General features: G+C 50.7%; 11 protein-coding genes across 11 annotated transcripts; 5 read left to right on the forward strand and 6 right to left on the reverse strand.

Annotated features, from left to right (window-relative positions):
• Positions 1-13: 13 nt before the first annotated feature.
• On the reverse strand, positions 14-2,796 carry F5J12DRAFT_959973 (WD40 repeat-like protein; the record flags this gene model as incomplete). Its single annotated transcript, XM_051749922.1, has 11 exons — positions 14-540; positions 592-721; positions 774-855; positions 903-1,162; positions 1,212-1,328; positions 1,382-1,520; positions 1,573-1,864; positions 1,919-2,016; positions 2,080-2,219; positions 2,282-2,429; positions 2,489-2,796. The coding sequence occupies 11 exons, from the start codon at positions 2,794-2,796 to the stop codon at positions 251-253; spliced, it is 2,004 nt and encodes a 667-aa protein (XP_051603524.1). The 3' UTR covers positions 14-250.
• Positions 2,797-4,294: 1,498 nt separating this feature from the next.
• Positions 4,295-6,291, reverse strand: F5J12DRAFT_805675 (uncharacterized protein). Its single transcript, XM_051744559.1, has 3 exons — positions 5,892-6,291; positions 5,592-5,844; positions 4,295-5,548 (listed from the first exon to the last, which is right to left on the reverse strand). The coding sequence occupies exons 1-3, from the start codon at positions 5,939-5,941 to the stop codon at positions 4,685-4,687; spliced, it is 1,167 nt and encodes a 388-aa protein (XP_051603525.1). The 5' UTR covers positions 5,942-6,291; the 3' UTR covers positions 4,295-4,684.
• Positions 6,292-6,548: 257 nt separating this feature from the next.
• Positions 6,549-10,751, reverse strand: F5J12DRAFT_805684 (Vps54-like protein-domain-containing protein). The gene is made up of 17 exons (XM_051744560.1): positions 10,452-10,751; positions 10,169-10,401; positions 9,974-10,131; positions 9,859-9,918; positions 9,644-9,827; positions 9,227-9,606; positions 9,165-9,204; positions 9,061-9,116; positions 8,872-9,012; positions 8,569-8,815; positions 7,998-8,502; positions 7,822-7,943; positions 7,679-7,765; positions 7,512-7,631; positions 7,359-7,435; positions 7,058-7,299; positions 6,549-7,026 (listed from the first exon to the last, which is right to left on the reverse strand). The coding sequence occupies exons 1-17, from the start codon at positions 10,732-10,734 to the stop codon at positions 6,848-6,850; spliced, it is 3,114 nt and encodes a 1,037-aa protein (XP_051603526.1). The 5' UTR covers positions 10,735-10,751; the 3' UTR covers positions 6,549-6,847.
• A 109-nt stretch (positions 10,752-10,860) lies between these two features.
• On the forward strand, positions 10,861-11,815 carry F5J12DRAFT_889007 (uncharacterized protein; the record flags this gene model as incomplete). The annotated part of the gene is made up of 3 exons (XM_051747296.1): positions 10,861-11,313; positions 11,365-11,600; positions 11,650-11,815. 3 exons carry the CDS (start codon positions 10,861-10,863, stop codon positions 11,813-11,815), a joined length of 855 nt encoding a protein of 284 aa, XP_051603527.1.
• Positions 11,816-11,887: 72 nt separating this feature from the next.
• On the reverse strand, positions 11,888-13,385 carry F5J12DRAFT_382131 (TLC domain-containing protein). The gene is made up of 10 exons (XM_051739137.1): positions 13,366-13,385; positions 12,996-13,299; positions 12,808-12,948; positions 12,689-12,753; positions 12,602-12,636; positions 12,503-12,549; positions 12,421-12,447; positions 12,269-12,374; positions 12,094-12,203; positions 11,888-12,041 (listed from the first exon to the last, which is right to left on the reverse strand). Exons 2-10 carry the CDS (start codon positions 13,208-13,210, stop codon positions 11,930-11,932), a joined length of 858 nt encoding a protein of 285 aa, XP_051603528.1. The 5' UTR covers positions 13,211-13,299; positions 13,366-13,385; the 3' UTR covers positions 11,888-11,929.
• A 12-nt stretch (positions 13,386-13,397) lies between these two features.
• On the reverse strand, positions 13,398-14,290 carry F5J12DRAFT_763277 (G-protein gamma-like domain-containing protein). The gene is made up of 3 exons (XM_051742152.1): positions 14,111-14,290; positions 14,013-14,049; positions 13,398-13,930 (listed from the first exon to the last, which is right to left on the reverse strand). Exons 1-3 carry the CDS (start codon positions 14,233-14,235, stop codon positions 13,847-13,849), a joined length of 246 nt encoding a protein of 81 aa, XP_051603529.1. The 5' UTR covers positions 14,236-14,290; the 3' UTR covers positions 13,398-13,846.
• A 30-nt stretch (positions 14,291-14,320) lies between these two features.
• F5J12DRAFT_805705 (uncharacterized protein) lies at positions 14,321-15,428 on the forward strand. Its single transcript, XM_051744561.1, has 5 exons — positions 14,321-14,378; positions 14,432-14,630; positions 14,683-14,953; positions 15,001-15,094; positions 15,150-15,428. The coding sequence occupies exons 1-5, from the start codon at positions 14,339-14,341 to the stop codon at positions 15,296-15,298; spliced, it is 753 nt and encodes a 250-aa protein (XP_051603530.1). The 5' UTR covers positions 14,321-14,338; the 3' UTR covers positions 15,299-15,428.
• A 229-nt stretch (positions 15,429-15,657) lies between these two features.
• On the forward strand, positions 15,658-16,354 carry F5J12DRAFT_382201 (G-protein gamma-like domain-containing protein). Its single transcript, XM_051739138.1, has 3 exons — positions 15,658-16,022; positions 16,072-16,108; positions 16,157-16,354. The coding sequence occupies exons 1-3, from the start codon at positions 15,898-15,900 to the stop codon at positions 16,244-16,246; spliced, it is 252 nt and encodes an 83-aa protein (XP_051603531.1). The 5' UTR covers positions 15,658-15,897; the 3' UTR covers positions 16,247-16,354.
• F5J12DRAFT_382220 (uncharacterized protein) lies at positions 16,072-16,887 on the reverse strand. Its single transcript, XM_051739139.1, has 2 exons — positions 16,627-16,887; positions 16,072-16,570 (listed from the first exon to the last, which is right to left on the reverse strand). The coding sequence occupies exons 1-2, from the start codon at positions 16,747-16,749 to the stop codon at positions 16,463-16,465; spliced, it is 231 nt and encodes a 76-aa protein (XP_051603532.1). The 5' UTR covers positions 16,750-16,887; the 3' UTR covers positions 16,072-16,462.
• A 235-nt stretch (positions 16,888-17,122) lies between these two features.
• On the forward strand, positions 17,123-19,524 carry F5J12DRAFT_805722 (CBF/Mak21 family-domain-containing protein). Its single transcript, XM_051744562.1, has 8 exons — positions 17,123-17,551; positions 17,601-17,863; positions 17,920-18,428; positions 18,476-18,536; positions 18,584-18,694; positions 18,745-18,920; positions 18,972-19,156; positions 19,214-19,524. The coding sequence occupies exons 1-8, from the start codon at positions 17,204-17,206 to the stop codon at positions 19,373-19,375; spliced, it is 1,815 nt and encodes a 604-aa protein (XP_051603533.1). The 5' UTR covers positions 17,123-17,203; the 3' UTR covers positions 19,376-19,524.
• Positions 19,525-22,710, forward strand: F5J12DRAFT_805726 (phosphatases II). Its single transcript, XM_051744563.1, has 6 exons — positions 19,525-19,654; positions 19,709-19,819; positions 19,872-20,037; positions 20,085-20,245; positions 20,297-20,425; positions 20,481-22,710. Exons 1-6 carry the CDS (start codon positions 19,631-19,633, stop codon positions 22,542-22,544), a joined length of 2,655 nt encoding a protein of 884 aa, XP_051603534.1. The 5' UTR covers positions 19,525-19,630; the 3' UTR covers positions 22,545-22,710.
• Positions 22,711-22,721: the final 11 nt, after the last annotated feature.

The following is a 22,721-nucleotide window of genomic DNA, read 5'->3' on the forward strand; positions in this document are numbered from 1 at the left end:
CCGTGAAACACTAGCTATGTAAAGACATCCCCCTGAGGTTCGGGGCGTTGCTGCCAACTCCACAGCTCAGATTGAAATCCTCATAAGGATGTTATTGTAACATTCTATACTATATGCATGACATGCAGTGACTTGGGTGTTGGAAAACAGTTGAAGCGTTCAGTATGTGAAATCGAGCCAAATAACAAAAAAAAAGATTTGGAAGATTACCTTATGCTGGTTGTCCGTAGAGTGAAAACAGGAGAATCCTTCATGATTGCGCCTCTCCGTCGGCAGAACCATCGTCCCAAGAGGAGTAAACCCGGCCTTTGCCCTTGCCGTTCATGGTTACATCAGTGATTGACGGTGGGACTGAGACGGAAGTCTCCGAGGGTAAGGGAAGAGGCTCCCATATTCGTACGGTGCAATCATCGGAACATGAAGCAAACATCCGTTCATTTTGGGGATTCCAGGCAACGCAATTCACACTGCCGTTGCCATGCCCCGAGAGGACTTCGAGTAAGACACCAGTGTCCCGGTGCCAAACATAAACGTCCCGGTCTGATACACAATCGTCAGAGCAAAGCACGAAGTAACTCTACGTGTACTCACCTTCACTCCCGCTAACTACAAAATTGCCATCCACCCCTCCGAAGCAACTCCGAATGACGTGTTGCCGCTGTCGTTGACCTGTGAACTTGCGGGCCATATGACCGTCGTTCAAATCCACTAGGTGGATCGCCTGGAATAACGTGTTACGACCTGAAATGGAAGCTGAGAGCGAAAAGCCTTACGTCAGGAGCGTGGTTAACCAGTGCGAATCGTGAGTCGCCGGAGATCTTTACACTAGTTAGTTCCCCCTCAGTTGTAATCGATCTGCAAGAAGTATTAGACAGCCACAACCAAATAGAACAAACACTCACTGTTCAGCAGCCTTCGTCTTGAAATCGTATATGACGATACAATTTTCTGATGAGGAAGGGGCATTCGAGCCTGCCGCTATGCCACTAGCAGGTGGTGATTCCCGGGTAACCCCCCAGGGAGGAAGGCCCTCAGACGAGGGTCCCGTCGGCTGATAGTCCATTCCAATCACAACAAGCCTCTTCATGTCCGGAGTAACAGCCATGTCTGTTACTCGAATGGGAACACCAGGCCATTCATCCACCTGCTTCCCGGATGCCTCCTGAGGAAAAGGTGACTTTCCTGACACAAGAAGTAGAAGAAGGTCATACCCATGTCACCACTTTCCGATCCAAACTTGCTGACATAAATCCTGAGCCGTCTGGTAACCACATCAAAACCGACACGGTCTCCATATGAGAGTCCAATGTGGTGATGCATTTCCCGCTCTTAGTAATTCGCGGTGAATAAAGCGCGGTGCATGAGAGTCCACACCACTTACCTTCGTATCCCATAACAGTATCAAGTTATCGGCAGACGTAAGGAGTATCGAATCATCCAGTGACCATGCTAAAGCTCCGACCGGATAAGGATGGTCCCGAAGAATGAACTCTACCACACATTCGCGATCGCGAGGGTGACTATCAGGCTGTATTGGCCAGTTAGCGTCAGCTAGTTGTTCCAGATACCAACTTAACTGCAATCCGCCAAATAATAGCTGTCTTGTCTTTGCTTGCACTAGCAAGACGCAAGCCATTGTGACTCCATGCTACGTTCCATACCTCATCTGTGTGTGCGTGAAGGATGGTAGTAGTTACACGAGGGAAATCCTCCTTGTCACAGTAATGATCGCAGAATAAGGAAAAAGAGGTAGGGTTCATTGGCGCATTGTGATAAGTGCATCGTTCTCGCTGATAATGTCGCGCTTGGGTGAGTAGAGTGGCGAAGCGTCGTTGGGGGATCATTGTGGCGGATGGTATAAACTCTAAGCCACCAGTCAGTCCGGGGGCTCTCAATAAGCTTCCCGAAATCATCTTACCTTGGAGGTCCGTAAGCAGAGCTTGCCGCGAAGCTGCTGACGCCCCGTCCCAAAGTGCACGTCGTCGAAGCTCTTGGGCATCAGGACACATAATTAAACTGTGACGAGCAAATCATGAATATGAATATGGTTAACGACTGCACCACACATCAATGACCTACCTCGACAAGGCATGCAATTGTTCAGATGAATTGGCGCTCAAAGGGGCAAGTCGCTCCCGCAGAACCTGCAGAGCCGCTGTGATTTTCCGAGCCTCAAGGAGTTCCAAATACTTCTGCTTTCCAATAAGAAAGAGTGCTTCCTATACATATACCAATGTCAGGGATCCAACAGCATTGTGGCACATATGGTCACTGATCTCACCCAAAGTGAGTCATCGTCTGCCACTAGACGTGGAAGTACCGCCTCTGCCTTCTGCCATTCTGCGCTAAGAACGTACTGACGGAATTCAGATACCTCCGGTGCTTCTAGAGAATAGCCAGATTCCACTTCAAGAGTTGCAGCAGATTCACTGGGATGATGTCAGGGAGGGAATGGCTGGCTCCCAAAGCATTTCGCTTGTCTACTTACGTGTATCCCACGTCTCTGAGACTTTGAATAACCAATCTCACGAACTCTTCACGGTCAACATGTGGATCTTCGTAGAGAGTGGTGCCCGGCAATGACACACGTGCAATGGAGCTATGCTTCGGTACGCCATTGCCCATTAACGAACATTTGGTGGAGCCGTTCGTCATAGACGCGGTGAAGCTATTTCCGTTGGTAAGACCATTAGAGCGACCGAGTTTATCCAAGAGAAGGGACGACGGGCCCGCCTCTGAAGCGGAATCGATGGAGACAGAGGGGCCAGACGATTGATCTGACGGTGAGACATGCATGTTTTCTGTACGAGGGCTTGGTACGCGGAGACTGTAGTCGATTGCGGTAATAGAGGTAGCAGTCGAAGCGTCGGTGCTCGTGCTATCTACTCTTTGTCTCTTCTGGGCTCGGGGTTGATCTATGAACAAACGTATGAAGAAAAGAATAAGCTACTAGCGCAACTGTCACAGGGACACATACGAGGGCCTTACCCGACAAAACAGAGGGATGTGCGTCGCCCTCGCAATCCTCTAACTGAGACCTGGAGCGCGTGGAAGGAACGACCAAGCGAGCCGATTCGACTTGTCTTGATGGTGTCTTTGACTGAGACGATGAAGAAGTTATACTGCTACCTGCTGTATTGGCTTCCAGACTTGTAGACAAGGCTGGGGCGGTAGGACGATTGTCCTGAGCAATGTTGAGCTGAGTAATTGGATCAATGGTGGCTTCCAGGTTCTTCTGTTCGCCGGGATATCATGCAACGCCTCCGAAGGTCGCTACAAGTCTCCGCAAGGTAGAACAACAAGTAATATCTGCCAACGATGAAGGATAGTGGTAAAAGCTCGAAGCCTGGGCAATCTCTGTACACTCGCAAAGGCCCATGCAGCTACGGGCCAGTACCTATATATAGAAATCAACCCCCAAAGTCATCGCTTCGCACGCTGGTCACGGTAGTAATGTGTCTCGAGACTTGCAGGAAAGCACGCCGGGAATTCGTGGACGTCGTGCTGCCCCCTTACGTTGTTTAGTAGGTGCGATGTTATACGTAGACACTTCCTCTGCTCTTCCCGAGAGGACTGTCAACACCGGCTATGTATTGTGTCTGTCAATGACGACCTCCATTTTCTGCTGGCCTTGTTCCGGTTTGGCTTTTGCGGCGGCGGCTTTACGATGCTAGTGTGTATAAAGCCATGTCCGCCTATCCCTCTCGGATGCGACAGGCTTTGCATGACTCTTGTATATCTTCTCTGACAGGCTGGAACTCACCCAGACAAATACTGTGAAATGCAGCATCATGGGCGCAGCCGCCAAATTATCGGATCCAGTCACGTGTGGGATTGAAATGTACGGATTACGTAGTCCCGCCGCCCGCCCTCAACTTGTTAGTTATTGATTTCATCATCGCCGCCGGTGATTGTATCATAACAGTATTTACTTCCTAGTGTTGATTGAACAGTTTATATCCCAGTAGGTCCCAGGATAATTCATTTGTATGCCCTGCTCCTCGGCGTCTGCTGCAATGGAAGAGTGTTTATCAATAGTTCTCGAATCGAGCTCCAAAATCAGTCCACTAGACAGACGCGCTTCGCCACGGCAGTACTTGGAAGTTTTTTTTTTCTCCGATCACGGATGAGAACTCCTAATCGAGGTGGGCTCGATGTGCTCCAGGATTTTACGCAAGCATTTGCATTCGCATTGGTTGTGCTTGTACATGCAAACAAAGGACTGCGTAGGCTGACACCATCATGTTCTGGAGGGTTAGTATTACGAGACCTACTAAAAAGTAATCTCGGATCAACGAGGAAGAAGCAACACAGATCTCAATCATGCAAAGAATTTTCGTTCAATGGAAGAGTAGTAGCCCGTGAAATACCGTAGATACAGTAGTATTGGAATTTGCTTTTGTGTGGAGTAGCGATAACGTCTGAAGCTGAGTAAAGATAAGTGAGTATGATTTCCAGTTTCCCCTGCATTTTCCTGAAGTAGACCCGCAGTCGTGCACTTGATATATGGTATGGTACACAACGTGTAAGAATAGACAATCATGCTGGTAATTTTGAGTGCAATGCTACTTAGAAGCAACGTGAATGCGATTGAATAGAGTAGAGGTCGAGGTCGTGAAGTGATGGATATGAAATGCGAATACCAATTCCTGCTGTGCTATAAGCGAATCGAGGGTGTCGGCCGTCACCACTTGGTAGCGATTGCACGTCCACGTTCCTTCAAGTCCCTCGGGTCAAGGCGAGTGGGACCTCCGCACTCACTTGTGCTGTCCAGTTCATGCATCCGGTAACGCCCGCGCTTTTCGTCGAGGTAGCTGACCGGACCTGCAATAAGCGCCGGGTCCTCGAACTCTTGCGTCGAGGGCATCATTTTGGGCAGTGGGGAGCTGTTACGGCGCATCGTGCGACCCCTAGATATGGGCGCACATGTCCAGTCGAAAAGTGGCGCCAGAGTACTCCGACTGTCTTGCCGACCACGTCGAGGCGAGACGGCGGCTTGATACGCTTGGGAACGAGAGCGGGAGCGGGATTGGGAACGTCGCCTACTGCGAGACAAAGCAGGCTCGCGACGACGACCCCGCGGAGTCGCCTCGACTGCGGACCGTAAACTCGAAACAGCAAGTAAAGAAGCCAATCTAGGGGTGGGAGGGGATGGTTGCTGATTGACGTTAATGGTATTGCCAGACGAGGAAGAGAGAGGCGGCGAACGTCGAGGGGTATTAATCATTAGCAAGGAGAAATATGCTGGGAGGCTAGCGCGGTTACGACTCCTCCTGGACTTAGATCCAATGGTGGATTTGTCTGCTTCGTGATCAGGTTCCAAAGTCGTCTTTTCATTGTCGCTCTGATGGGCGCAGTCGACAACAACATCCTCCTCCAGGGAGGAGGAATTTTGTGCGGCGGCAACACTGGAACTGGAAGGGTTGCGCGAGTGCAACAACGGAATCAGTGAATGGTGATTAGTGGTAGACGGACGGCGAGTATAGTTGAGGCTTGATTTTGCTGGCAAAGGCACGCCGAAGAAGCGAGAAGCCTCGAGAGGGACGTCCTGGGCGTTCCCCGTCGTAGCTGAAGCCATCGCCTATGCTGACTGGAGCGTCGTCTTCGTCGAGGTCCGTGTACAAGGACCATGAAGCGGAAGAGGTCGACGAGGACGAAGTTGAATATCTGCCCCGTTTCCCCAAGGATGAAAGAGCAGAGCCAAGGGCTGAGGGAACGAGAGGTGGGACGTCATCACCAATTGCATAGTCAAGGTACGGTGAGGAAAGGGCGCTGCTGGCGGTGGATATGGGTGGGGAATTTGAAGCATCCAACGCCTCGCACTCATCACTGCAGTAAGCGCGACTAGGAGCGGTGAGGAGACGGACGAGAAGGAAGAGAGGAAGGCATACCCGTCGTCGGGGAGACGCTTGGAGCAGGTGAGACAAATCTCCTCGAACATGAGGGTAGACAAAGGATTGCTTGGGGGATGTGGGACAACGAGGACGAAGAGATACGGTTATGGCTGGTTGAGGAAAAGAGGAAGAAGAGGGCAGCGAGCCCATTAAATATGGCCGCACAGGAGGAATATAATGGAAAATGTCACGGAATGGGTGTTGATGTGAATTGGAAAAGGCAATGACTCAAACTGCCATACAAGCACACGAAATAATATCGCCAACTGTCCAATCCCTCACTGCGAGGGTGGTACTTGGGTAGGTACACGTGCACTCAGCAGACAAGAAATACATCGAATACGTATCATATGACAAAATAATGTGCGCACATTTCTTCCTTGTCTGCTGCTGCCAGTCGCACGTTTGATTGCGTGACCCTCTTGTTTGCGTTTCACCCCCATTTCACAGCTTATGTCATCAGCAGCCCTACCTGGAGGGCAGTCCGCTCGGGCCGCGGCGCCGTCGTCATCCCAGCACGGTCCACGTCAGATAGTCCAATTGAGTTCTGGCCTAGCCCCCCATTCCTTGTTTGAAATTCCTTCCCCAGCGAATGTAACTAGGACGATCTATCTTTACTGCCGTGGGATCATCCAAATTTGGACAAAAAAGATAGCCTGCTTTAATATAATACCCCGCATTTTCCAGGCATGGATGCACCACTATGTTACGTAATAGCTACCGACTAGATAGGGTCAGGTAATCACCCCGGAACCAATAACTAAGGCAAAAAGAGGCAAGGACTGTCGTACATATGTAACCTCTGTACAAAATGAAGGCGCGATCTCATCTCTTGGGCGTACGCCGGCGTTGACTGTCTGGCCGAGAGGGTGCCAAGATATCATGTACATATCCATCACTTGAACCATTCGTCACCGACCTGAGCGGTCGGCAGCGTTATCTGTCGTCATGAGCTACTCGGCTAGATCACCGTTTTCCCTATCAATAACCACTCCATCTGTTTCCTCTGATCTTGCTGGCGATGACACGTCGACTTTCTCGCCGCGTGGCCATCTCGCAGCGCGAGAACTACTGCGGGGTGGGGAAATGACCTTATCGGAACCGTCACGGCCATCCTCCGCAGTCATGGGACCTAGCAACTTTGTCCTGTGGCGTGGTCGGACTGGGTGCGCCGGGTGGTGCCTGCTCGGGTGTCGGTAGTGGCTTGTCCGGCTTGGAGCTGTCTCGCCGTGACAGGAATCCTTTGATACGCTCGTTTGGGGTTGGGATTGCCCGAAACGTGCCAATGCCCGATTTGCGAGGTACCAGCTTCTCGCCCACAAGCGTCTCAAGCATGTTTGTTGGCGCGTTCACGTTCTTTAGTGCTGAGAGCTTCTGGTGCAAGAACCGAGCGTCTGCCAACATCCTGTGCCGAAAAAGGCAGTTGTCAGGAGGCACGTTCACGAAGCACTTCGGCCGACGTACCGATCTTTAGCTTCCTGACTTTGCAGCTCAACTTTAAGGTATTCGTCCGAGAGGCGGTGATTGATAGGCGGCGAACACTTGGGACATGACATGCTGCAATTCAAGTCGAGCTGTTAATGCGACGTGACGGGCGCTGCTGACTGCCTAACTTACCTCAACAGTGGGCGCAGCCAGGTACCGCGAAAGCACCTTGTGTAACGTGACTGTCTCCTTGACCAGAAGCTCCATATAGTCGTGGCCATCATTCTGTTTAGGTGCATCCCAATTCACACCCTAAGGGAAGCGTTACGTGGGGTTTGCACGGGTCTCACGAAACTTACCTGCAGCGATTTGATATGTGCAGTAATTCGGTCGCCCATGATAGCAATTAATTTGGCATGAATTTCATTCTGATGCTCTTGAAAGTCCTTGTGCAAGTGAGGGTGAATTGTTGTCCGCATCCATTGCAAGGCATCTAACGAACCCGTTTCAATTTATCAAACTCAACCAGCATTACTGCCTGATTTGGGCTGAGGTGGCGCCGGAAGGTTTCCCGTATGTAGGGGATAAGGGCCACCATTATGGAGAGTGACTGGGATGCCAGAGCTAGATTGGGTGTAGTTCAAGCAATGTCATTCTCCAAGGTACAACCAAACGGACCTAGGTGTTTTGCTGTAATGTTCTTCAGACCAGCTGACCGCATTGCACCGGCCCCAAGGACAACCTGGCACGTTCGTGAGTTGTATGCCTTCAAAAATTCTATTACCCGGCCCATCGCCTCCGTATTGAGCGTCGACAGGTTGACGACCAGCTTTATGTAATCCACCACAAGACCAAGGACGGCACCAGTCGCCAAAACACAAAAATATGGTCGGTCTTCAATACGAATACATTTGGACGTGGGGGTAGTTTGCGCAGAAGCCAGGTTCCCAGAATTTAAAGAGGCCGGCGACTGTAGGAGATCACCATTGGACGGAGAGGGGCTGGTTGACCTATTGCCTTGTATGACCAACTCGGGGGAATCCCGCACAGCAGAGTCAACGAGTACGTCAGCCAGATGCTGCACAGCCGGGGGGACCTCCATCGGGTTCCACTGCTCGTCCTCAACCAGTTTCGCCGATTGATTGATACGTGACTGGTGGAAAGTTTGCAGGAACAGCTTCGCCTTTTAGACGCATGTCACATGCAGACTTAGTGGATTATCCAAACTCCATTCTAGGCCGACACTAACCTGACTGAGTATAACTCCCCGCAGCCCCATAATCACGCGACGACATATTATCTCGCATTTGACCACAAAACCCCATGACTCGTTGAAGAAATTAAGAAAGTTGGGTAAGTCAAGTTGTACGTGTTGTTCCAACCGGTAACTTATGACCTTGGCTGCGAACTTGTTTGAAAGATCTGCTGCGGAGGACACGATGTCAGATAATTCCTCCTGAAAAGAAGGCAGGTCTATGGGTATTGTTGACAGTCTGCTGTAGAAAGATGGGTCACTATACGAAAGGTGATTCCGAGTTCGCAAGTAACCTACTGCTGCTTTTGCAATACGTCTGAGAGAATCTCATTCTGAGTCTGTAATCCCTCGATCGCATTTGTGTATCTTCGATACACCTGTGTAATTATCGAAAGGAATTCAGAGTGAGCCTTGGCACGCAAAAGGTTAGGAAGTCCACTAGCAGTCCATATGAGATCGTATTGCCATCGTCTACATGCCTCCTACCTTGGTGCACTCTTCTGGCTCTTATCTTCCTCGTCTGGGTCGAATGAGGGGAAGTGCTGGTTGATGCGTTTAGGCTGATAGGGATGCTTCAATCGCATACTCACATGTTTCATCATCCCTTTAACTTCCTGCGCGACAGCTTCCCTCCAAGAGGTGATCGCCTCACCTGACGCCCTTTGTTCGAAGGAGACCATTCAACAACGGGCGTGACTTGTCTGCCAGCGTCACGTTCATGTTACTGGCCGACTCAGACCCACTATTATTGCATTTGACGCGCTCAAGCAAGTCAACCTTGAGTACATTAACCAGGTCCGAGGTTAGCGAAGACGTTATTTCTACTGTCAGGGCCCGTAGATGTGATGGGAGGGAAGCGAAGGCAGTCAGAATAGACAGACGTATCGAAGGTACGTTCGACTCCTTGCTTCCAGAATCCTCTTCTTCGGGTGGTGGTGATTCGGGAGTCGGGGGAAGGGCAGGTAATCGGCCGTTCGTTTTGCGCAAGGATCCCCTGTGCGTGACGGGTTTCAGTCGAGGCGACGGGGTCGACTGGTGTAGGCTCCCAAAGCATTTCAATGCTGTCGACAACATCCAGTGCTTCGCCCCATTGCCCAGCGCCTACAAGTCCCTTGGCAACCCCTATCATCTCTACCACAGCGCCTAGTCCCCTCCCACCCTCAGAGACCGATCTGAGATTCTTTAGCCTGCTCTCCTTTCTGACTATTGCCAATCCACGTTTTGCGCTCTTTTCGTCCACCTCCTTCAACAGTCTGCGAAGTTCGGACAGTCGGCCAAGGACACCCTTCAGATTCCGTTTGTAAGTCTTGAAGGTTCGTCAACGCGGCAAAGAATGAGGTCGATCTCAACGATATTTCCCGTACAAGGTGCTGTTCGACGGTATCAGGCGTGGTGGGACAATTTTTCCAGCAAGGGGAACGAGTAAGATGGAGAACAAGGGTCGGAGACATCCTCATCCCCGGGTTGGTGCCCGGTGACCGCGCCAAAGACAAGAGGGTTGCTCAAATCGAATTCGGGCTCAAAAAACACACTCGGTACGGAGCACAGCGGTGTTAGCTGATGTCATTTGTCGTGGTGTTCGAGTGGGCTGTACCTCTGATGAGGAAGGGGGTGAGGCAGGACTGTTATCTAGTTGGGGTACCTCGTCGAGGCTCAGCTGTGCATTTTGCATCAGTCTCTCCCATTCAGGAGTGATTACATGCAGATATGAGTCGAAGTCCTTGCGCTTTACGCGTGGCAATAGCGCAGGAGCGACAGGTGGAAGCCAAGAGTGGGCTTTTGGAGGAGCCTGGCTCCTGCGAGGGTTGTTGAGGACAGTGGATATGGCTAAGGTGTCGGGTCAGAGGGAAATCCAAGAGTGGTCCATAGTAACCTGCCATTGAACCCCTGGGTTGAGCTACTCCAGTCCAAAGGCAAGGCACCGAGGGGGAGGCTGATGGAGGAAGTGCTGTGGATGTCAATCCGAGGCGCCATTCCAAAGTAATCACCTCCACCACGACCCTCCGTCATCTCAGACACGCTTCCAGGGCCTCCCCCCCTGCGAGAGGCAGCATCCCATTGAAACCTGAATGGATCGGGAGCTGACGACGAAGGGTCCGGGAGGGGTCCTGGCGGAGAGCCTGGTCTCGAAGGACTGGACGAATATTCAGACATTGACATGCGCCGTTTCCAGTAAGTCCTCGCTGAACACGCCGCGACGGCACCCAAACACAATTTTCACAGAAAGTCAAGACCATATTTGGCTAGTTTGAGGGTAAAATGTCCGTCCATCCAACGTTGCCTCTCATGGCCTCAGCTCTGACGCTGCCAGCACCACTGAAGAAGGCGTTCAGTCTCTTCCCACTGCAAACGTACCCCCCAGTGTCGTTTTCAGTGAGGTTTCCGCTGGTAAAGCCAACGCTATGGATAGCGCCACCCCGAAAATCATCCGCCAGTCTCCTAAGTACAGACGTGGAATGTTTGAAATGGCAAGCCTTCATTGCCATCCGAGGCTTGGTAGACATCGCTGTGCGGTGGGATATATCACCGGAAGGTGCCCTCGGAGGGAGACTTCCTACTCTCCACGTTCCGAATGCAGGCTCCGAGGGCCACCTCTTACCAGCGGAAGACATCCCTAGCTGGGTGGACAATCAATCCACCAGCGGAGTCGACACTTTGGACGGATACAAGGACGAGCGCGCGAAGGACGAAAGTCATGCCTGGGTCTCGTTGCTCGAAGGCGTCGTGCATGCTGCTTTGGTGTGTATTGTCGCACTTTTTGGACATCGTCGTGCTGACGCTAATTCAAAGACTCTCTCTGGGTCCACGCCCTCACCTTTCGATACTTTTATTCACTGGGACGGAAACAAGGGACGACCAATCGAGGCTCTCCTCAACCCCCCGCCAGCGCCACTTACAGGATTCAATTCTTTCCTTCCTGCTTTTGGCGCAAATATTTCCTTGTCGGCCTTACAACCCCAATATACAGAAGCCATCAGTGCGTTGTCGGAGCGCCTTGGAGAAGACACTTGGTTCCTCGGAAGCGCGTATGTGAATTTGGCTCTTTGTTGTCCCTATCGACTGATCCCTTTGAAGAAACCCAACATTTCTCGACGCCCTGCTGTTCGCATACCTGCACTGCATTCTTCATAGTGGAGATGTTACGAGACTGGAAGTCACTCGTCGTACTAGCCTTGTGGCTTGGGAACGGAGGGTCAGGACAAAGGTCGAAGCGGCATTTTGCGTCGCACCCAGACGTTAGGATTTATTCAAGGTTGGTATGTATGGTATAGCCCCGGTAGATATTATAACGAATTCAACATCATCTACTTGGTTGGTCCGTCATCCCTGGATGGACTATGTTCGGCTTGATGCATTAAAATTGTTTATGTTCCATATCGCCGTTGCTTTTCCGGTGAATGTCATTACCATTGGCGTTGCCGTTGGAGGAGAAGCGCTTTCGAAGCGCAGCGATCATCTTGGTGAACCTAACCACGTCATGAAGGTCGCCTATCAGTAGGGAAAAGGCAGAAACCTCACCAGAACCAGTTGAGAAGGTTGAGCATGACGTTTCCACTTCCGTACACCACAACATAAAACAATGGAAGCTGGTTGAACACGCTGTGCAGCGTCTTCCAAAAGTCGTATGACTGTTTAGAGAATCGGGGCGGATGATAAGCTCCTTGCTTATTAATACGATGCGATATTGCCTTACGATTATGCCACCCCAGATCAGTCGTACGCTGGCAAACGTTCCGAGCAACGCTACGCCATTTATGAGCTGGATAACGCTACCCGTCTTCCCGGTCTTGTCCAAAAACCTAATCGCGTCAACCCGATCGCATGACACCTTCTTTGCGAACTTACCAATGGATATCGAGGAATATGGTGCTCCTGTGATGCAAGGGTTGATGGATGAAGCAAGCAGTTATTCCGAACTGTTACTTACACTTCCCATAACAAGAAGCGCACGGCGTGGTAGTGTGCAAATGGTCTCTATGCATCCACGTCAGATGAGATTCGAGAGGCTGCGTGAAGCACAACCCACACTGCCAAGTATAAAGACCAAGAAGCACGCGATACCTGGTATTGCACAGTAGAAAGACAAGGGGCAGGTGAGTCGCGGAATGCTTACCATGAAGCACGAAACCAAATTCTGTGTAATGTACAATTGCTTCCGTTGCATCCCATATAAAATACCTGTGGTTCGTGAGAGGCCGCGTCGAGATGCAGAGACAGAGGGCGAAAGCTCACCCGCATGCGATGGCAGAAACAAAGGTCGAGCCGTTGTGGAAACCGAAGACACGATCGGAACTCAGGGTGGGTATGTTCAGGCATCGCAGAGAGAGGGCAACGATCAACGCTGCGTGGACAAGAGAGACTACGTGGGCATCCCTACGAACGGTCGGTACGAGCAAATGCAACGAGTGTGAGGTATTCACCAGTTGTTACGCGTCTTCTTGTTGGCCTTGCCGTATGAGACCGGGAAGAGGATTCTGCTTATTACAGGAGATATGGTATGGTGCAGAGTGAAAAAGAACAGAGCAGAGATGACCATGATGTCGGAGTAGTCCGGGAGGATATGCAGATGGAGCCTTTCTGCAACTGGCCGCGACGATTCACGAATAAACGAGCGGATATCTTGGACAAACGGCATGACGGGGCAGGACTGAAGATGCCACAAGGACGGACGCGAAGCTGCTAGCACGAGACCAGAGCCGGGGCTGCAACCTCTTATAAGCACGTCTGAAAACCGTCGGTTTCACACGTTAACACTACTTTAGCCGCGACCCTGAACGTTTGACAGCGCACATTCTGAGAGTTCTAAGACCAATACAACTGAAACACGCACGAGTCCGAGCGTGCATCTCTCCTATCAGTCTGAGATTGCACACAATAGACGGCCTGGGTGGAATTGAGACCATTACGCATAAAGGATAGATATTTAAATCTGATACAACGGTAGCCGTATGCACTAGCCAGAGAAAACGAAGTAAAATGCCAGAGTAAACGGAATGGGATGTAATCAATGACCTGAATGTACGAAGAGGAAGCGAGTATCTTGAACACAGCAATGGGCGGTCGAACGACGCTGCCTATAGGCTGGAGGCCGGAGTAGCGCGAAAAAGTGTAGCGAGCGTGAGGTTGGGGTACTCTAATCCACGGGCATAGTAGTGCAAGGAAGCTTGTAAGCTTTTTCTTCGAATATGCGATCCTCCGGTTCCCTCGGGATATCGCCAAGCGACAACGAATAGGGTATTTCACAACAGCAGGGGTATAGGGAGGATAGCCATTACATCACCACGCAGTTGCAACCCGTTTGAGGTGGCGCGTAAGGATCTTCACCTTTCCCCACAGGGCCCCAAACTGACGGCACCTGACAAGCGGATTGTGAGTAATCCGTACATGGTGCGCTGCGACCGGCCCAACGACAGAATAATAAGCCATTCTGCACGCACCAAATGGTCTTTTGTCGTTTTGCAGTAACGAATCAAACTAATGGGTAATGAGTGAGTACGGGGCTGACTTTCAAATGCCAGACGCTGCAGACACGAACCTTGCACTGGCCTCGCTTACTCTCATCCGTGGCCGTGCGAGGTCCTCACGCAGCCGCTGATTGTGCTCCGTGAGTCTGCGGAGTTTCAGCTCGGACATGGACTGCTTGTGTGGACGGGCATTCATCGCGAAATAGAAAGTAAGTAAGGACTGGACAGATCACGACGGAAGAGAAAACCCCCCGGAACATTGCGGCGGGGTTTGAATGACCTCTTGAACGGGAACCGCAATGGTTCGTTTGACGAGCGCCAGGGGATCCAGAACTCTTCGTTAGCCGCGCGCTGTTGGTACTCGGGTCCCGCACTGACCACAGCTTGTCCAGCTCTTCGGGATGTGCTCAAACAGAGCACTCCGACATCGCGTCGGCTGCATAAATCGCCCTATCAACGCTTTCGGCGTTCCCAGTACCCTGCCAGTCAAACCCTTGATATGAATAGAGGGGGCGACGGCCCGGTGTGCGAGGACTCCGACGATGACATCGGCTGGGATGACGATACTACCCTGCTTGCACTCTTGGACGAGTAAAATCATCATCCCACCCATCCATTCGTGATTAACCCGCACTGCTGATAGTCCAAACGACTCAGATCACGATGACAACGCCTCCGTCATGGAACGCTTGCGATCCGTCTTTGCCTCGCGCCGTACTCAAGAAAAGGAATACATTAAACAAGTCATATTGCCAGCCATACAAGATGTGAAACACCTCTACGAAGTCATCGACCAAGATATCAGTATTCGATTCCTCGAAGGTGTTTCCATATTCGATAACAAAGCAAGACACGCTGAGGAGGTCGGTCGACGTGAACAGCAACAAACTCTGTGCGCATATAACGACACAAAGGCGGGTTTACTGAGCCTTAGCACGACCTTGTTTCATTATTGTGGTAGAAAGCACTTCGAGAACTTTTTGCCGAATTGGAGGACCTGAATATTGAAAAAGATGCGCTGTTTCGATCCTTCAAGGAGACACTCGGGGGCCTGGGTATCTGGGCTTTCTGGTGCTTCCGACGTTGCCTAACCCCCTCTATAATATCTAGTGCAGCAGTTGCAGCAACTCGCGTCTGAACTACCAAGTGGCCTCGAGGACCTTATCTCCACGCTTGAAAAGAATGCTGTACATCTTGGCGCCGAGGATCATGCCAAGGCGAAGGAGAGGTTGCTTCGAGGCATACTGGAAAAGTACTAATTACTGCGAAAACGGCCAGGTTTTCGACAGAGAAAGTCATATGTATGTATAGAAGTGGAATGGTCCATGTAATCGTACGAATTCTAAGCCGACACCTCGTCCACGCCTTATGGCGTTTGATGGCAAGGATGCTTTTCCGGACTTTTGTAGTCAACAAGTCCACTTCATGGTCCCGGTGCTTACTAACGGATAAAATTGGCGATTTCTGGCGTTGCCATGACGTTGCACTAGGACAGAGCTATGTGACGTGTCTGTCCTTCTCTTGAACTGTTGATAGTTTTTCTCTACGAGTGGTTGTTGCTATATACTAAGTATCAGGCCTTGGGAACTGAATCGAAGTCGTGGATTGTGTAATGAGGGAATGTTTAAGCAACTTGTTCTCAAGCCTCGTCTAAATCGGCTTGGCCGCCTTCGACGTTTTTATACACCCCAGTTCGTGATCTCCACATTCGAGCTTGCCATCTCCATCGTTGTGTTGTACATATCTCGTGCATGGTGCGTCTAACCGTCGGTCCCGAAACGTCCAGTCTCACGCTCCTCTCCACCCAGCACTTCACCCCTTCATCCTTCGTCCCTCAAGCTTCCATCATCGTTTCATCATGAGCTCCCGAGGAGGCAGACAGTCAATGTCAGAGCTACGGTACCGTCGGTTACTGGAGCATAATCAACGTCTACGAGAGGACCTCGCAAGACCTAGGATCCGTGTTAGCGAGGCGAGCGCTAGGTTTGTCGTCGAGTCTCTATCTCAGCTCCTGTTCTGACCGACCCTATAGCTTGATTCGATACTGTAAAACTACCAAGGATCCCCTTGTTCGTACTTGTTGTTCACGCTGGCCCAATTTAACTGACCTCTTTCAGGTTCCTTCTGTGTGGGGGCCCGTGCAGAAGGCTGAGGATCCATACGCTCTACAGGGCTCCCGGGGTATCAACTGTTGTAGCATACAGTAATTTCCCAGCATCTTCACTCAGACCCTCTGCAGCACCATCCCTTCGCTACTTATTACCCCCCACGTCACCCTGTAATATGATCCTCAGAGGTACCTTTCTCAGATTTTCTTTGTTTTTATGCATGTGCATTTCAGCTTCTATAATTGACACGGCGGGCTGCCAGCCCTGCCTGATGAAAAAATCAAATTAAATTAACCGGAGCGGCCAGTGGAAATGTTATAGCTGTTGCAAGAACTGCTTAATCCCAGCCTCGTCGAGGGCACCGATGAATTGACTGGCAGGTTTTCCATCCTTGAAGGCTATGACAGTCGGCAGCGACATTACCTGAAGGAAATGTGTCTGAGGAAAACCAAGCCTTGGGATGCAATAAATCAACATACACGGTACCGCTGAGCAAGCTCCATTTGCTTCTCCGTGTCAATCGTGACCAAATCGAGTGAACGACCGCTCCCAGTTTTCAACGAAGGATCCCCGGTGAGCTTCTTCAGTGTTGGTGAGATCATCCTACAAGGGCCACACCAGCTGGCATGACGTTAGCAAGAAGAGAGTGAGATAAACGGGCAATGCTCTTACTCGGCATAAAAGTCAACTAGGACAATCTTATCGCTCGGACTCTCGTTGAGAGCAATTCTGGCAAATGTCTAAGAGCCACAGACCACTTTGTGGTTAGGACACGGAACTAAAGTGAAAGTGCACACCTCCTGGGTAGCGTCAAAGTACTGCTCGCGACAAATCCGTGAAGTGTGGATCTGTCTCCTGGATGCAAATCGAGCCCACCGATGCACGAAAGACATCGAAAGCCGAGTAGAAGCCATGGACGTGGTCACCCACAAGAAGGAATGGGCCAAGTCACTGGCCGCCTGCATGTAGTCGGTCCGCGCGGCCCGCAACACCGCCACTAGTCCTTTTATTTTATTCTATTTCCCCTGCTTCGTCTGATAATCTACGTCCTTCCTTATGCCTGCAAGTTCTCTCCCGCCCCCGGCCAAGAAACGGAAAGTCAAGCAAGATGTAGACTTGGCCAAGAAATTGGAGGCTGAAATTACCGCTGCTGCGAGGAGCGACGGCTCGCTCAACCCTCTCTTGGATCTACTGAAGCTAGCACAGGGGACGTCCGACGCTGTGGACCTATCCAGGATCATTTATAGCCTTTACCGCGTGTTCGTGGTCATAATATGCAGCGACAAACTTGCACCCGGCGGTGGCGACGCTGCGAAACAGGTTCGCAAGTGGATATGGGGACGGTTGGATGTTTTCGTGGATCTTCTTGTAGGCTTACTGCAGGATGAAGAATCCACGTTAAGGGTATGAGTTCATTCCCCACGATACTCTTCTCTTACCCACATAAGTTTAGAAATCCGCGCTGGACATCCTTTTCTCTTTGCTCAGACACCTTTCCAGTTCTCTCTCAACGGCCAGCTCAGATGGACGGCCTCAGTTTCACCACTCGCATTTTAGGCACATAGTCCGTGGACTGTTGATATGCCCCCCTTCTCCCCGGTCCTCGTTAACGGTAACATGCGAGGGTGAGCTAATGCCAGATGTCCGAGACCACTTTGTCGCCACGTGGTTAAGTGTTTACGACGACGTCCGCTGGTGTTTCCTTCGAGAGGCATCGTACGTGCTCCTAAAATGTGCTCATCAATATATAAATTTTCAGGCTTGTTTACTAGTTCCGCACTGTCGCGCTTTCAGGCTGCCGAGTATCCCAACCTCGCTGCAAACCTGTTGTCCCTTGTAGAAAGGCTGACAACCTTTCCTACCGAGGCCTCGGAGTTGAATGCATGGTGGATATCAGAACTCGGACGGAAACCATTCGCGCCTAAAAGTGACAAACCCGTAGCAGATGAAGAAGAACTGGCCATGTCGGATTCCGGGAATGAAGATGACTGGCGCAAATTCTTCGACGAGCAACCAAAGGCCAAAGATATGAAAAAGTCAACCGATATAAGAGGAAGGGTGCACCAGTTATCTTTCCACCAATCTCTTCACTCTCTAAAAGCTCACCGGGCGGTATTCACGAGGATGTGGCTTAGCTTGCTGCCTCGTCTCTCGCTTGACACTTCGGCCACTAGCCGGTCGCCCACTATCAGGACACTGAATATCATGCATCAAGGCATCTTGCCGCACTTAACAAGACCGGTTCTTGTCATGGATTGGATTAGTGCATGTGTTGATATAGGTAAGCCAACGAGTGGGTGCCCTGTTCTCTGCTTACCATCGAAGCAGGTGGTACTGTTGGCCTATTGGCGCTGAATGCCCTGTTCTCCTTGATGAAGGACTACAATTTGTAAGGTCATTGACTTGTTTCCGGACGGTCGATAACATTTGCTACAGGGATTACCCACAGTTTTACACTAGACTGTATGCTTTCCTTGACAAGGATGTTCTCCATCTGAAGCATCGCGCGAGATTTTTCCGTCTTACCGAGCTATTCTTGAGTTCGACGTGAGTGCTATTTGTCAACTCGAAGACTTTCTTGGACCCAATTGCTACAGACATCTTCCTGCGGCACTTCTTGCGTCGTTTGTAAAAAGACTTTCGCGATTGTCACTCAGTGCACCCCCTGCGGCGATCATCATGATCATACCATTCACATATAATATCCTCAAGCGCCACCCAGCCCTTATGAAGATGATACACAGGGCGGGTGAGGACGACGAACCGTTTAATGGTGTGTCAGCAGCTTTCGCCGCCCGCCAACATTCGTGATGCAATATTGTAGATACTTATATCGCCGATGAAATAAATCCGAATGTCACGAATGCTATTGATTCGTCACTATGGGAGCTTCTCAGCCACAGAAATCACTACGATGCTGCAGTTTCGACGCTGGCACGTATATTTGAGGAAGCATTCACAAAACCAGGTTATTCTATGGAAGATTTCCTCGACCACACGTACGGTACTGTAAGCCCAGGCTGCTTGTTATCGGATCGCGCGGACGCTGAATATGATGTGAAACAGCTTCTAGAAACCGAGTTCCAGCGGGAGATAAAAAAAGAACCTGCTCTGGCAACAGAACTTGTCGAGGATCCGTTCCCGTCGTGTACTGACTCTGCTTTCGAGGCTGACAAGGGCATCGCAAACAATAGGGACGTGATCAGCGAGCTGTGGGTTTTCGGCTGAGAAATCCATTCCTTCCAGCTTTAACATGGATAGATACATGAAGCGCGTGTGATTTGGTCTCATCATATCAGAGTACATCCGAATGCGAGTTTCCCTTGGTCTTGAGCTTGCTGCCTGGGCATTGAGTAAACATTGTCAAATACGCCACTAGCTCAAACCAATCTATAATAGTGAGAGGCAGCGCTGCGCTCTATCCGCAGGTCCCAGCCGGCACCGCACTGGCTTTTGGAAATAAGTATTTCAGGGATTATCTTAATGGATTCCATCCGAGTTTCGAAGGTAATCTGTTAGAAGGGGGTTACCTGAATGAACGAGATTTCTGAGGATCTACAGGTTGAAAGGGTTCTTTGCGGCAAATCAGGGAGTGCTCACTATGGATCACTCCACTTGACCGCACACCATCTGATCTTCCGGTACGAGGATGCCGCAGTGGAGGAGATGTGGGCAAGTCCGCCATCCATGTGTTTGCCCACGCGGTCTATTGATTCAACCTCAGGTACCATACCCACTGATTTCGTTGGTAGTGCAGCTCCCGCAGACATTGCAAGGCCAAAGTCCTATAACGTTTCACACACGGACGTTTGAAACCTTTTCCATTTTGTTTGGGAGTGATCATGATGCCGTCGATGTATTTGAGAGCGTCAAAGAGTTGACGGTGTGCAGTGAGTATCACCATCTCTGATTTACCATGGCTGCTGAAAGTGATCAGCGTCTGTTAATCAGCTTTATGCGTTCTTCTACTCACCTAATCCTCCTTTCGATGCTGAGGGCGGGTGGTCTATTTACTCCCCTAGGAAGGAGTTTGGTCGTATGGGTGTGGGCACCCGAACCAAGGCATGGCGGTTCACTGACATAAATAAGGATTATCAGGTGGGTTACCTGTCACCACGCTGTGTAATGTAACCTTCAATAGACGTTCAGTTTTCTTCCACTTATCCATCTCTGTTGGTCGTTCCGACCCGGATAAGTGACTCCACCCTCACTTATGCCGCCAAGTACAGAAGCAAATGTCGAATTCCGGCTTTGACGTACCTTCACTGGGCCAACTTCGTGAGTCAGTATACTATCGTTGTCTCCTGCTAGAACGTGATCGTGTTTGCCCCAGGGAACTATAACACGGTCCAGTCAACCAATGGTTGGCATTAAACAGAACCGATCTGTCCAGGACGAGAAACTCGTGGAAGCCATTTTTCAATCCCATCGCTCCCCCGATTCACGGTCATCAAGTATCCCCATCTACGGCGCCACCGCGACAAACCTCATTGTTGATGCCAGGCCAACGGCTAACGCCATGGCGAACACTGCTAGAGGAGCCGGGACCGAAAACATGGAAAATTACAAAGATGCAAAAAAGACGTACTCAGGAATTGATCACATACACGCCATGCGCGAGTCACTAGGGAAAGTAGTGGATGCCTTACGCGAAGCGGACATCATCGCTGCGAGTGTCAGCGGCAAGGTACTAGGAGAGGCGAAGCAGCTTGCTGTTTTAGATCGACAAGCTCTGCGCCGTTCTGGATGGCTCCGTCATCTGTCGAACATTCTTGAGGCGGTAGTTCTCATCGTACGCAATGTGCACATCAATTCATCGCATGTCTTAGTGCACTGTTCCGACGGCTGGGATCGCACTTCACAACTCGCGGCTCTAGCTCAGGTGTGCTTGGATCCTTACTATCGCACTATGCACGGCTTCCAGGTACTCGTCGAGAAAGATTGGATATCGTTCGGCCACCGATTCCGGGATCGGTGTGGTCACTTGTCTTCGGAGAAATTTTTCACATCTGTAGCGGATAGTGGGAACGCGGGAGGTGGGGCAGAGGCTGCTCAGGCCTTCCTTACTTCCGTCCAGAACCGTTTTGCTTCCCAGCATCACATCAAGGAAACGAGTCCTACTTTCCACCAATTTCTGGAATGCTTGCGTCAGATACAAAGACAATTTCCTGAGCGCTTCGAATTTAATGAACGCTTCCTGCGGACGATTCACTATCATCTCTACTCCTGCCAATTTGGAACTTTTCTGTATAATAATGAACAAGAGAGGAAGAGAGGAGAGGACAATATGGTTCCATCCGAGAGGACAGCAAGCCTTTGGGAGTTCCTTAACTCATCATCGCAAGTGGAACTTCACAAGAACCCATCGTACAACCCTTTACTAGATGATCTCTCGAACAGGGACTCCAAGGCAGACATGGGTGTCCTCACCCCTAATGCCAAAGACATCCGGTTCTGGCACGAACTGTACGGACGAACTGACGAAGAAATGAATGGCAAGATTATTATATCCCAGGTGAAAGAAGATTCAGAGTTTGTTCCATCAATCGAGGGTCTTGACGATGATCCAGTCAACTTCCACACGCGTACGGAAGCTGTTCCGCCGGTTGCACATCCGCAACCTACCACAATAACGTCTTCTCCGACTCTTTTCAGATCTAGCAGTCCCGCTGCTTCTGAGGGGTTGTCGTCCAGCCTGCAAGGTCTATGGTCATCATTACCTGAATTTGGCCAGAAAGTAGGAGGAGGATTTCTGGTGGCTAGTACACCGACAGGACTAGGTGGTACGCCACCACGACCCTCATCACCCGGGCGCATGCGGGGTCCCAATGCCCCCGACTTTTTTACCAACAGCGGAGTAAAATCTATGTGGGGAAAGCTGTCCTCGAATGCCACAGCTGCGTTCACGGCGGTCCAAGAGGTGTATGACGGCGTCACGAAAGACTTCAAAGGGGGATCTAGGCCATTTGAGGATGATACTGGGAATTATAGTGGAGGGAGGGAGCTACAGGCCAGCGATTTCTCTGTGGATGGAGAGCGTTTTACTTCACGTGCAAGTACATCGTTCTCTCCCGTGGGTTCATCAAACCGTCCCTGGGACAGCGTGACACCGCAGAGAAGTCTGGCCGATCTGGCGATGGACAACCCTTGGAGTAGTGTCCGGTCGCCGTCACCACCGCCACCAACTACACGACTGGACATGGATGATACTGATCCTTTACCTGAGGACCCGACTGTTGCTCAACCTTCACAACGACAAAACTCTGCCTTTCATCATCCGCCGAAGCAGGGTCCTAACGTGAGTAGGGTAACTCACTCGGATGAGAACAATGTACCCGAGCAGGAAACGAAGAGACCCTCGCTAACTACGGATCCTCTCGGTGTCGGACTCGTGTAACAGCAGCATTCATATGTACAATTCTGGGACACATTGCACACGGTACAGATCAGTGTCACGCATCTACAAACTCATCATCTCATGTACTGGTTTCTCCTCGCTTGTCTCACGCTCTTGTCATACGTGTGTAAATTTTTTATCTAGATGGCGTGATAATGCTTATGTCAGCGTAATCCG

The sequence above is a fragment of the Pisolithus orientalis genome (assembly GCF_024613125.1).
Source record: "Pisolithus orientalis strain OTSU chromosome Unknown F5J12scaffold_4, whole genome shotgun sequence".
In the NCBI taxonomy this organism is placed as follows: domain Eukaryota; kingdom Fungi; phylum Basidiomycota; class Agaricomycetes; order Boletales; family Pisolithaceae; genus Pisolithus; species Pisolithus orientalis.